General features: G+C 38.0%; 1 protein-coding gene across 1 annotated transcript; it reads right to left on the bottom strand.

The window, feature by feature from the left end:
- Positions 1–3,447: 3,447 nt before the first annotated feature.
- On the bottom strand, positions 3,448–13,475 carry gdpd1 (glycerophosphodiester phosphodiesterase domain containing 1). Its single transcript, XM_026924954.3, has 10 exons — positions 12,998–13,475; positions 12,559–12,601; positions 12,245–12,380; positions 12,032–12,077; positions 10,060–10,181; positions 9,841–9,930; positions 8,422–8,555; positions 7,521–7,580; positions 7,286–7,337; positions 3,448–7,167 (listed from the first exon to the last, which is right to left on the bottom strand). The coding sequence occupies exons 1-10, from the start codon at positions 13,131–13,133 to the stop codon at positions 7,036–7,038; spliced, it is 951 nt and encodes a 316-aa protein (XP_026780755.1). The 5' UTR covers positions 13,134–13,475; the 3' UTR covers positions 3,448–7,035.
- Between the last annotated feature and the right edge of the window lie 366 nt (positions 13,476–13,841).

Below are 13,841 nucleotides of genomic sequence, written 5' to 3'. Positions count from 1 at the left end.
CTACATGCCTACTAGCTTTACTATGTAGTTTTACTATGAACATGACATAACCACTGGGGGAAATGTTTTAACACACGTATAGCTTCTTGTAACCATAAGATGTAAGACTGTGACCGTAAGATGTAGTATTTAACGATAAAATACCCTTGTCATTGGCTATCTGTCCCTGGAACCTTCTTGCCAAGTTCCTGCCAGGTTGGTGCTGGTTCCAAGTGACAGGGAATCCTAGCTGTTATCCGATGTCACATATGTAACTAGCTTTCTACTTCACCCCTGCTAACTGCCAAGCATGGTGTGGGTGGGTGATACTGTACCTTAGGCAGGAGCATTGGGTCGGCCACAAGATCATTTTCTCATCATCTGGCCACCATCATATATAGGGTGGGCTTATCGTGAAAGCATACAGCTCTTCCACTCTTCTTGCCAAAGTGATTGCTAGCAAGTAGGCAGTTTTCAGAGAAATTATTTTCAGTTCAGCATCCTGTATGGGCTCGTAAGGAAGGGACGTAAGGGACAAGGGTAAGGTCCTAGGCTGGGCTCTTGGGAGAGCATGGTGGACAAAGGTGCCTCAGTCCCTTCAGAAAATGGCTGTGATAAATTAAGTGATAAATTAAGCACCTAGTGAGACACCATCCATAGTGTTGCTGTGCTCAGCAATGGCTGCTACACATACTTTCAACTTAGATGGACACTTTCCTTTGTCTAGCAGTTCCTGTAGAATGATTATTTAGTCACCAGACAGTGCACTAGGTCTATATGATGTGCACACCATTTGCAAAACAGTTTTCACTTGAAAGCATACAAGCCCCCATGTACGGAGGACTCTTTCATTCAATAGCCCTTCTTGTACTGTTCGCTCACACGAATACGCCATATGCATTTTAATATCGTAAGCTCTCCTCAAAATGCCATCAGTGTACCTGAATTTGGTGCTCGGACAGCATACATCTAACCGTAGGTGAAAACACCAGTGGAGCGATGCAAGTGTTACCAGCAGGCACGTGGCCCAAGCCAACCTGCTCACCATTAGTCATGTTAGCAAATAAGTTGGAGCTGATGATGATTACTGTAGTTTGGGCTGCAGCTTCCTGTTGGACAGGAAGTGTCTTCCAAATGAGTGTAGACATAACATCCTTGCTGTCTTTGAATGAGGAGCAGGAAGGAGAATTGGCCATATCTGATGCAAGGTCATCCAAGCGCTTCAAAAGATACTCTGAACTTTTCTCAGCTTTTTATTCTGCTTATCAGTCATCACTGTCCATGATAGATAGCAGTACATTTAAGCTATGGTGCTTGGATCAGAATCAGCTCAAAATTTGGGTCTAAATCTGCCATTTGAGCATACTGTGTCAGCAATCTGCACATGAAATGTCCAGTTCAACAGTTACTTTACTGAGATGATCAATACCCGGCACAGACCTGATGCCCATCCTCGACTTCAGGCTAGAGAGCACAATAATGCATCACGCATTGTCGCCTTGTAGTCACTTGGAGCCAAAACTATGTATGTAGTGGATACCAGTGATTTCCCAAATTCACAAAAGTAGTTCACAGCTGAAAAAATAAGAATTTATTGGAGTTGATAGGAGTCGATCGCCAGCTTTGGAGGACAGGTTACTTGTAGTTGTGAAAACTACTATGAAGATAGCTAGAAAATATTCAAAAAGGTCTGAAATTTGAACAAGGCAAGAAGAATAAAGGGACTGATAGCCATAGCAATGGTATTTCATAGCAAAACACTACGTCGTATGGTCACCACATGACTTTGTGGTAAGATTTTGTGTGTATATGTGCGCATGTGCGCAAGATGGTATACAGTTGTTAAAATATTGTCCCTGGCAGTTAGGAAGGTGAAACAATACTTAAGTCTTAAATATTCCTTGTTTTTTTCCCAGTTTTGACATCAAACTAATATCAAAATACTGTATATCACATCCTGATGTAGGCAAGCTCAATTGCAGCACACAAACTAGCTTTTTGTATGTAATAGCACGGCTTAAATGAAGGCTTTTTATATTTATACCCCATGGCTGTGCTGTTAGTTACATATCCATCAAATGAAGAGCTCAGTTTCACTCGCTTTTTACAAATTAAATCTGAGGGTGCTCCATCTTATTTGAACCCATACTTAGCTGCTAAGTTCTTTTAAACAGACGGGACAGAATCATAGAGACTACCAACATTTCCTTCAGAAGTGTTACATTACTGAAAAAAAAAAAGCCTCCATATAACTAAAATTACAAACCAGGAGCCCGAATGAACACACTAGCTAGCAGGTTACACACACTGCCTGCCAGTTGGTGTTAGGTTACCCAGACACATGTAACCATTGCTGTGACCTTTGGCCATTTCTGAGCACAAATATGCCTGTTAATCAGAACGGTGATTAGTCTTGCTACAAGACAATTAATGCACATATTTCTTGAAACACTCAGTCAGAGCAACATTTCTGTTTAACATGTTTTTGGTGAACAGAATTATGTGTTTGTCATCCCCAAGGACATGTGACACACTACTTCATACATGTCCAAAATAACTTATTTTTTAATACTTATTATTAACTGAGAATAATAATAATTTAGTAATAAGAAAAATAATTTATTTATTTTATGTAAGGAATAAAACCCAACAGTGCATGCTGTTACAGGAAAATAATCAAAGATGGGGTGGTGTTTCCACCCCCAAAATGTATTATTGTCCAATAACAGCACTTCCCAAAATGTTATTATTAGCCTTAGACTATATGGAGTGTCCACTATACAAGTCCCTGTGAATGAGTGGTTACTACATAAACGCTAATGTATTAGAACAGGTGCATTAACCTAAACCTGATTTGCCTTGTAGCCAGCACTACTGTCAGAACTGCTGTTATAGAAAATTAACCAACATCATCTGACCAATCAGATCTGAGAATTCAAAAGCACTGCAGTATAAGTACGAAATAGAACTCAATGGGGAGTGCTGTTATAAGAAAATAAACACAACAGGGTAGTGTGGTGTCATTATCATTATCCACCCTGAGGTGGATCATTACCTACAACAGCATGTGCCATGTGGGTGATTTACTCCTCTTATACCACAGCAATTTACCAGTGATTACATTTTTAAAATTTATTATTTAACACCATGCTTTTTAACTGTTTACAGTTACATTTACTGTTGTGGAACATCTGCAAGACAAGCTAGTTCCTGTTATCACACTCTACCAATACAATAACGTACAGTTATCCTATTTAATTTACATAAACTACATTTTAAACCTGTATTGTTGTGTGATCTTTTGTGTTTTAATGTGTTGTACCGTATGCCTTTATTTTATTGTGGGCTACTTATTGTTATTTAAAATAAGTTTGTATTGCACATGATGGACTAATCCAAAGATGTATATATATGTGCCTTAAAGGAAGAATAAATGTTATAAATATAAATATTAATCGAAATCAAGAGTAAGACTGAATCTTCTTTTTATTTGGTGCTGATGTTTCACTGGATTTTTAGAAGACTGTGATGAATATACAGCTAAGTTATATCTATCCTATGAATTTAACCAAACAAATTGCCTATAAAGATACAAAATACAACAAAGACAAAATGGTTTAAAAATAGGAACGGCCTACTCTAATGCTGTATTCATAAATTAATTCACTCTGAAGTTGCATGTTATTCTATTAAGCTCTTCTGTCAGCACTCAACATCCAGTGAAATGATCCCAAGAAAAAAAAGAAAAAAAAAAAAAAAAAAAAAAAAAAAAAAAAAAAAATCACAGAGCGCCAGTTTGTGGTCATTATTATTAAGGCAGCAGATCTTGCTCTATTCCGTAGGTGGCGCCACATATGAAAAGAATTTCATCACAAAATCTCAAGGTTCCTGTGCAATTTCAATGCCTTCATTCAAAAGATAGGTGACAAAAAATTTACAAATCACTACTGATTTATACTGACTGACAAAAAAACAAATAATAAAGGCAGTATTGTGGGGGGAAAAAACACGAATATAGTCACTTCAGTTATCACAGTATATATACAATCACAATTAAAGTATAAAAGAATATACAGCAGGTCCACAAACAAAATAGAAAACAACCATTTAAAAATATACTGTTTAAAATATATTCAGCATTGAGGTCATTGTTTATTTCTATATTTAACTGACATGTTCAGAAATTACAAGGTCATAAATAATCTTCAACTGTTATATAATAGAGACTGGCCTAAACTTCTTGCTATTGCTTCCAAGACAGATTTTATAAAATTCTTTTCGTGGCATGTTATCCATCCATCCATCCATCCATTTTCTGTACTGTTTATCCTACACAGGGTCGCAGGGAGCCTGGAGCCTATCCCAGCAAACTCGGGGCACCAGGCAGGGGACACCCTGGATGAGGTGCCAACCCACTGCAGGGCACAATCACACACACACACACACACACACACACACACACACACACACACACACACATTCATACACTACAGACAATTTGGAAATGCCAATCAGCCTACAATGCATGTCTTTGGACTGGGGGAGGAAACCGGTGTACCCAGAGGAAACCCCCGAACCAAGGGGAGAACGTGGAAACACTGCACACACAGGGCGGAGGCGATACTCGAATCCCCAACCCTGGCGGTGCGAGGCAAACATGCTAACCACTAAGCCATCATGCCCCCCCCCCCCGTATATAAAGTATACGATTGCACTGAAATCTATGTAAAACCTATGGCTTTTAAATAAAACATTTTTATGATACACAAACATGAAGAAAAAAAACCCCAACAAACCAAGGCCCATAACCTGTTTAAAATCAGTAATGCTAACTGTATTCATCAAGAAGCATTAAACACATATGATTTGACTTGGAATGTGTAACTGTTGATAATCCTTTGAATAAATCTGAGAGCAGATTATAAAGGCATCATGCAGGACTGGGGTGCGACTTAGCTCACTTGTGTTGTAGCATCACCTACATGCATGACCAACCTGAAAACGTTTAGCTTTGTTTGCCTTCAGTCCCATCCACCATTATTATTCTTTCAAGCCAAGCAATCTTAGCCAGAGGATGCTCATACCTCACAACAACAAAAAAGGGTTCATCAAGAAACTGTCCTCTCAAAGTGTGAAAGCTCAGACGTTTTAGGATGGTTGTAGGAAACTACACACACTTCAGAAACATAGAGCACAAACTGTGACCTGAAGGCAACACTCGTTTCCACTTTACATTCATTTTATCAATTTGTATGGCTTTTTTATGTATAGGAGACACTGGACTCCTATTATCTAGGGATATTATTTAAACGTTAACCCAGGCTATGAGGTAACACACAAAATGGCATCATTGTAATATGTCTATCTGTTCATGTATTAAAGGAATGTTCCAGCATTTTTCAACCTAATGTCCATATACCTTATCTGTATGCATGGGCGATTACCCCAGACAGAAATTCTGACATGTTTCCTTGTACTGAGAAAGAAACAGTAAACCTCTTTATTCTAAACTCAATTATAAAGGAAGTCAAAAGTGTAGTTGTTGGGGCAAACAAAAAAGTACTGAGCCACTGTAAACATGGACGTGCCTTATTTTCTGTCTATCAGAATAACTACTTACTGCATTGCTTTGGTGATGATTGTCTGTCACATCCTAAGATGATCATTGTTAATGTGTTCGAGTTGTAGTTTTCAATGTGTTATTTAGTACAATATTTGAAATGTGTATTGATAGAATTCAACAACTACAATTTGAGTTACATTATAAAAATGTACCAAGTGAATAGATTTCTGTTCTTTTTTTTTTTTACTACAGAGAATGTGCCAAATGAATTTTTTTTTAATGGTAATTCACTACATATACAGTAAATAGAGATTAGGTTAACAAAATGCTGGAGTATTCCTTTAATATATGTGATCAGAGCACAGCTGAAAATCAGAATAGGCAGTTATGTGCTTGGCCGCTCCACTGAACTTTTATGATCTATATGGAGATTTTATTGCCTCTGAAAAAGCTACAGCATCTCTCTACCTCACATCACTCAGGCAATTAAATGCTTTTACAAGCCAGAGATAATAAACTGAAAAAACAGAGCTATTGCTTGAGATAATCCTACAGTAATAAAATATTTTCAGTCACGGATTCGTGATTATAAGCATATCTTGACTAAAACATTTATTTGTAAACATGAGAAACACACTACTTAGTGGTCATTTACTGCTAAGAAATGTATTGTATTACTGGCTGCATCTGGGTGATGAACTGCATGAGAGGGCCAATGTTGGTACCCTTCCATGTCTCAATAGCCCTGTATTGTAATACTGTTTTCGCTCTTGTCAACTTTCCCTCACAGTACAGAAGAGTGTATCAGTATCACTTCGGCCACTTGCAGCACAAGGGGAGTAGAGTTTAGGAGAAAACAGTTTTGTTTTTTTGTTTTTTTAACCGGAATGGTATGAATTATACACTGAGGATTACGAAATATTAAGTATTTTGTTGCTCCAGGTTCACGTTTATAAGCAGCTTCATTAAATTCAAATTCTGTTTTGAAATGAAAATTGAAATGCCTTCTGGGTAAGTTCTGTTAGGGCAAGTCAATGAGGCTGTATTAAAATCTGTAGTGAAACTAAAAGCTCTATTACTACTACTAAACTGCCACCTCCAGTAGTATAATCTCTGTAATTTATCACCATATGTCAATCTACTTTTGTAATATATTTTTTCTCTAGGCTTTACTAAAAAAATCCATAGTATAGTCTATATCTATACTACTGTAATAACAGATTTAAAACTGATTCTGATTTAGGATAACTATCTGGCTCTGCTATGGATAACGTGTGTGCTACTGTTTTCAAAAAGATATCTATTATGCCCTCATAACGAAATCATTCTTATTAAAAAGTGGTCAGCACACTCCTATCAGTCTCTTCTGTTACTTCACACATGCAAATGGTGTTGTGTAAAAACAAGACTGCAGGATATTCTGACCAGGCCACACAGAAAGGTGGAAAAATAGAGTAGAAAATTAATAACGTGAGCTGTTCTCCCTTCACATGTCATTTGGATGTAGAAGGGAAATTCTCCATGAACTCTTTGAGCTTGGTGGGGTAGTCTGTCATCACCCCGGTGGCCCCGAGATCAAATGCGCGTTTAAAGTCTTCCTCATCATTCAGCACCCACACATAGACCTGTGTTTAAAAAATACAATAAATATGTGATTTCATCAGTTGAGTTCACATCTGCATAACATCTCCTTGAATAAACTTGCTGGGTTTTTTCCCCTCTGTTTCATCACAGATTGCTCACCTGTATTCCACGAGCTGTTAGATGGTCAAACAGAGCTTTTCTCATGAGGAGGCTGATGAAGAAAAATACAACCAAACACAAGAACAACCATTTGGTGCAAGTACAACAGTGTGTGTGTGTGTGTGTGTGTGTGTGTGTGTGTGTGTGTGTGTGTGTATGTGCTGAAATAAATTTCAGGTCATTAACCTAATGTAACAGACAGACTCTGTAAATATTTTGCTGAACTTGAACTTACGTGTCTGCCAGCCAAGTGATGAGGCGTTCACTCCGTGTCATTTTCCTGGGGTCTCTGAGTCTAAAGAGAAACATGGCCATTAACAGCAGTCCAAGTCTTCACACTTCATATTCCACGACTTAAAGACAAATAACAAGCAGTTCATTGCTTGTTGATTATAACAATGAAACACACTGTGTTCTCACTGGACAGGAAGCACAACATGACTCTGTTAACTTCTATTACTGAACATCACTTGAACATTTGCGCTGTAGGTCATCAAGTTCATCAGTGGAGGTCTACAATTTCTGGGATTTTAGGTGTTACTATGACAGAAATGAGATCTCTACATTGCAGTTTTGCAATTATTTGCAAAAAGTCACATTAAAAATTCAAGATAAAGCTTTCAACTTTGGGAAAGGTTAGAACCAAAGTTTTACGTAAAACCATACAACAGAGTATTTCCCTATCAGAAATGTTTTCAAGTAACCATTTGTAGGGAACTAACAACCCTTATTTATACTTCAGCCCTTTATATGGCTTAGAAATCAGACAATATGTGAAAAGCAGTTCAGGTCAGAAATAACAAGCCAAGAACCCAAAAGCAAATACCTTTTCAAGGTATATTATTATTATTATTAATTGTATTAGTAGTAGTAAGAGTATAGTAGTAGTAATTTTCTTAACATTGTAAGCAAATGTTTTAGAATTGAAGATAAAAGCTATTCATTTTACAAAAAAGCACAAATACATCACTTCACTATTTCTTCTCTGTTTTAAGTACTATTTTGGAAACGCTACTAAAATTATTTTAGTAAAAAAAAAAAAGCAATAATAAAAAATACACAATCATTAATACTAAATGCATGCAGTATATTAGTATAGCTAAAAATACATAAATGTTTGATATGTTGAAACTCACTTCAAAGTAATAGAAGGCATGGGGATCTCCAAGAACTGCTCCTTAAGGGGTACAAAGGGCAGAAGGCCAGTATAGAAAAGCCCCACGAGGAGCAGAACTCTGGGTAAACTGAACAGCAGTGGGATCCGAGGGTTCTACCACAGAAAGAGGAAAACAGCGAATTCACAAATGTAAAGCTGTTATACTACAATACTACAGTATGAAATATGAAAATAATATAACATACAGTCATAGGAAAAAGAAAGTACACCCTCCTTCAATTCTGTGTTTTTCTTTATTAGGGCCTACATAACAATTGTGTGGTCCTCACCAACTTCTATAAACAAACTAATAACCTCAGGTGACCAAAAAAAACCCCACAGATTTCAATATGTAGTCATTTTGTCCCCAAAAAGTAAACCAACATTCAGAAACCTTCAAGGCAGTTGCCAGTCTTCCCAGGAGTGGGTGTCCCAGCAAAAATGACAGCACAATTAGAAAAAGACTGAACAAGTATGGCTTTCATGGAAGAGTGGTTAAGGAAAAGCCCCTTCTCTCCAAAAAGAATATGGAGCATGATGATTGCAAAACTGCATCTGAACAAAGCACAAATGTTCTGGAACAATATCCGTTCTACTGAACAAGGTGGAGTGTTTAATCATCATGCACAGTGCCATGTTTGGTGAAAATTAAACACAGCGTATCACCACAATCACCTCAAACCAACTTTCAAACATGGTGGTGGAAGGGTGATGATTTGGGCTTGTTTTGCAGCCACAGGGCCTGGGAAACTTGCAGTTACTGAGACACAGATGAACTCCACTTTATACCAGAATATTCTTGAGACAAATGGCCATCTGTCCAGCAGCTTAAGCTGGACTGAAATTGGGTCATGCAACAGGACAATGATCCCAAGCACACCAGCAAATCAACATCTGAATGGCTGAAGAAGAAAAAAAGAAGGTGTTGGAATGGCCAAGTCAAAGTCCAGACCTCAACCCATTAAAGATGCTGTGGTGTGATCTTAACAAAGCTGTGCATAAACGAATGCCCTCAAACATTAATGAACCGAAGCAATGTTGTAAAGAATAGTCAAAATTTCTCCAAAATGATGTGAGAGACTGATAATCTCCTACAGAAAATGTTTACTTCAAGTTATTGTTGCTAAAGGGGGTTTTATATGTTACTGAATTATATGGTGTACTTATTTTTTCCCCACCTGGATTCTGAATGTCGGTGTGCTTTTTGGAAATAAAAAGACTACATATTTAAATCTGTTGTGCATTTTTGCTGTCACTTGAGATTATTTGTTTGTTTATAGAAGTTGGTGAGGACCACCAAATTTTTATTTATATGAATAACAGCATAGAATTGAAAGAGAGTGTACTGTTTCCCATGACTGTATAAGAACAAAGTCAACCTTACAGTCATGGCTCTTACCTCGTTGTAGCATTTCTTAACTATCTTGTCACTGGAGTTACCCCATACAGTCAGCTGCTCTCTATCATATTTAACAACCAGCTCAGAGACCTTCAGGAACAAGACAGCATCATCCAGTCAATAGCTGTTCTGATGAGCCATTTATAAACATATGTCTTATCTGTCATGTTGCAGGAGTGGTTTGAGATTGTACAAGCACTGCATTGAGATAGCACAGACCTTCCTGATGAGTGTGTCATCATTGACTTTGATGTCAATGTTAATGGGGGTCTTCGGGAAAGCCTCAAATACGTCTCTCAGTAGAGGGATGTTTTTATCTTCACCTCCTTCGACAAAGCACTCTATATAGACACATGGAGCAAGTATTTGACATACAGGCTAATATGATACAGTGCCCTCCAGAATTTCTGGCCCCTTCATAAAATAAGCAAACAAAGATTATACACAATAATTCAAGTTTTCCAATTAAACAGTAGGAGAAACTATTTATCCAACAAAAAAAATTCTACTATGAACTATAGTTCATATCAAATCATATTTTCTCTCTCAGATATACGTGTGAGAGAATTACTGACAACTCATGAATATTCTAAATAAATGCAAACAAACTGTCATACTTGAAAACATATGAGCTTCCCATGAACTCTGTTGTTCTCTTTAACCATATCCTGTCTCAATGGGGCTTGCATAAAAAATTGTCTAAAATTGTGATCCCAAAAACAAAACAAAACACACAAAAGAGACAGACGGTTGTTGACCTGCACAAATCAGGTAATGGACTTAAAAAAAATACACAAGGAGTTAAAAGGAATACCATTTATCACATTTACAGCCAAACAACTCACATGTCTAGATGAAGAAGGAGAAAAAAAAGAGCCCAAAGATCACAGTTTTAGGATTGCACAGTTTAGCTGATTCTTGTGGTTGTCAAGTGGATCACTGATGCTTTGTGGCTATTTTGTATCTGGTGGTTCAGTGGCTTTTGTGAAAATCATGGCATCGTAAATTCTACCAAGTACCAGGATATTTCAGCCCAAAGTTTGGTTCCTCTACCAGGAGGTTCAGAGTTGGCCATAGATAGAGTATTCAACAAGATGTTGAGCCAAACATACAGTGAGGTCCGTAAATATTTCGACATTGACAAAGTTATTGTTATTTTAACTGTCTGCCAAAGGATATTGGAGTTAAAATTCAATAACAAATATGAGCTCAAAGTGCAACTTTAAAATTGAGGGTATTTACAAAATGTTAATTTTTAAAGGCAAAGAAGTGGAATGTTGCAATGCTCAAGTCAATCACCTGACCTGAACCCAACTGAGCATGCATTTCACTTGCTGAAAGCAAAACACCCCAAGAACAAGCAGGAACTGAAGACAGATGCAGTAAAAGTCTGGAAGAGCATCACCAGAGAAGACACCCAGTGTCTGGTGACAAGTATGTGTTCCAGACGACAGACAGTCATTGACTGCAAAGGATTTGCAATCAAGTATTAAAAATTTAATTAATTTTAATTCTCATGAATTAAAATTAATTAAATTTTCAATATCCTTGTGTTAGTTACTTTTGGTCCCTTAAAAAGGGGACGTAAATACCCTCAGATTAAAGCTGAAAGTCATATTCATTACTTAATTTAAACTCCTATATACTGTGGTAGACAGCTAAAATATCAATATATTTGTTAATGTACAAATATTTGTGGACCTGACTGTACTTGGTCTGAACTGAAGCAGCAAGTCCACATACACAAACCTAAGAATATAAAGAAGCTTAAAATATTATGCACATTCTACAAGCGTTTCCAACCTCTTTAGAAATTCATTATAGGAACAGACTCACTGCTTATTCTCTCCAGGGCAGGCGTCACAAAATATTGATCTTAAGGGTGCAGATAAATCTGAAACCAGTGCTTTGTAATAAAAGTTTTCAGTATCTAAAAAAAATTCAAAAACAAAAACAGTCAAATAAAACTGTTTATGAAGGGTGGTGGTCCTGGGTGCTGTAGTTAATTTTGTACAAGCAAAAACAGGTCTTTAGTAGGTCAATAGATCAGTGCCAATGCACTTTAAACACATGCATATTTAAGCCTGTCACACTAACACACATGTCTGGAACAGCAAGTGGGCTGTTACATATCTAACTCATTCGAAACCACAGGAGGATTAAAACAGCTGCTGAAGGCCAGACCACTCACCTCGCTTGAAAGTCACACCAAGCTTACACAAGTAAGGTGGAAGATCCTGAAGAAAAATTCACACACACCCACACACACACCCACACATACAACATACTGCAGTTTTACACATAAGCGTATATCTGTTATAAAATATAAAATGGCAATGCAAAAATTAATTGCAATATTCACAGTGAGACAGATGTAAATACAGGATAGAACCCGTTCACTCACGGCGTATGCAACATCTGAAATGTTGGCGCTAACTCCGGTCGACCTCTTCAGGTTGGAGTCATGCAAGACCACCACCTGCTCGTCCTTGGTCAAATGACAGTCCAGCTCCAGCATGTCAGTGCCAAGCTGTACAGCACTGTGGAGGAAGAGGAGGAGGGGGAATACAGGAAGAATGGAAAATGGGAATGCATGGTTCAGCTACTCAGGAAAGGGAGGCATGATGGAAGACAGGAGCCACTAAAAGGTGAAGATCGCTAAAAGGTGTTCTTAAATATGCATGCAACCAATGAATAGTGAGCGGTGAGAAAACGCACTGCCTGAAGGCTGCCATCGTGTTCTCCAGGTTCTCACCTGCACCTGTGGCAGGGGACAGAAGACCAACACACATACATTACTCATGGGAAGTGAAGTGAGCAGGAGTTATCAGAAGGGAATTGCACCATAGTATCAATGCAGGTAAATGGGTTAAAGGTCTTATGAACCTTGAAAGCTGATTGCATTAGTTTTAACAATGTCAGGGATTTTCTATTGGCAGGAATTCACCACAGGTCCATGGTTCACTAATTCACTATAATATTACAACACAACACAGCTTTTTTTTTTTAATTACATTTTTAACCGGATAAGGATTATTTTCGTCAGAATGACTGAACGTACCAGGATATATACTGTATATTGAGACAAACTAACTCACAGAAAAGACATTTAACCAGATAATATGGATAATAATAGCTGAATGAACAGCAGACTCACCGCCCCGGTGGGAGATGTGGCGGCTGCGGAAAGTCTCGCGCTTCCTTCGATGCAGCAACGAAGGACATTTCAGCAACAAAGCGGATGTGAGCACATAACCAGTAACCGTGGATAAAACATACACCGCGGCACTCATAGCTATAATTACTTATTATAATTAGGAATAAACTGGCTAAAAATACAAGAACACAGCGAATGACAGCGAACCCAGGCTTCGCTCAGCTAACAGCTTCTTCTAGTTTTCTTGCTAGCTCAGAGGCTAAACACCGGCCGGCAACCTGCTCACACCGCCGCTGCACCACTTCACCTCGAGCTGTCACCGATATAAACTTCACAACACTTCCTAACTGTTCAGCCTAAAAACCTTTCTTTCGTTTTAACCATCAGTGTCATTAATCCATTCAGACTTTCCTCAGCTACACTCAACACTAAACTATCCGGTGTCATGTTATGATAAATCTCCAGGTTTCGTCAGGTCTCTGCTCTCAGTGTTGTTTTCTTCTAGGCGCATTCTGATTGGTTGTGCAGAAATGACACTGGTGTCACTGATTGGCTGAAACGTTTCACGGCGAACCAGCCAATCAGCAGCGCAGATTTTAAGCCTCTTAATAGGCATAATACATGAAACCCGTTTATCGTGTTAGGGTGGACAAGACTCCTCAGAGTGTAGTGCGTTTAGGATATAGTTTTAGAAACTGGCCATTTTAGTTACCTTTTATACCCTTCTGTAAACAAAAGACTTGTTTTCTGACATATGAGGAACTCATTGTTCGCCACAGTGCTGCAGTCAATCTCCTTGTTTTTTAACACACAGTCCTCTAAGTGAGTTGACAACTTGTAAATT

This window comes from Pangasianodon hypophthalmus, chromosome 14 (assembly GCF_027358585.1).
Source record: "Pangasianodon hypophthalmus isolate fPanHyp1 chromosome 14, fPanHyp1.pri, whole genome shotgun sequence".
In the NCBI taxonomy this organism is placed as follows: domain Eukaryota; kingdom Metazoa; phylum Chordata; class Actinopteri; order Siluriformes; family Pangasiidae; genus Pangasianodon; species Pangasianodon hypophthalmus.
This window is presented reverse-complemented; position numbering and strand designations above follow the sequence as displayed.

What these genes read in the sequence shown, in the direction of transcription:
- gdpd1 (XM_026924954.3), bottom strand. Translation starts at nt 13,133, where the DNA reads ATGAGTGCCGCGGTGTATGTTTTATCCACGGTTACTGGTTATGTGCTC. An exon ending in ATGACACACTCATCAGGAAG is followed by an intron (nt 9,931 to 10,059) that starts GTCTGTGCTATC and finishes TTGTTCCTGAAG; the next exon opens with GTCTCTGAGCTGGTTGTTAA. An exon ending in TAACAGCTCGTGGAATACAG is followed by an intron (nt 7,168 to 7,285) that starts GTGAGCAATCTG and finishes TTTTAAACACAG; the next exon opens with GTCTATGTGTGGGTGCTGAA.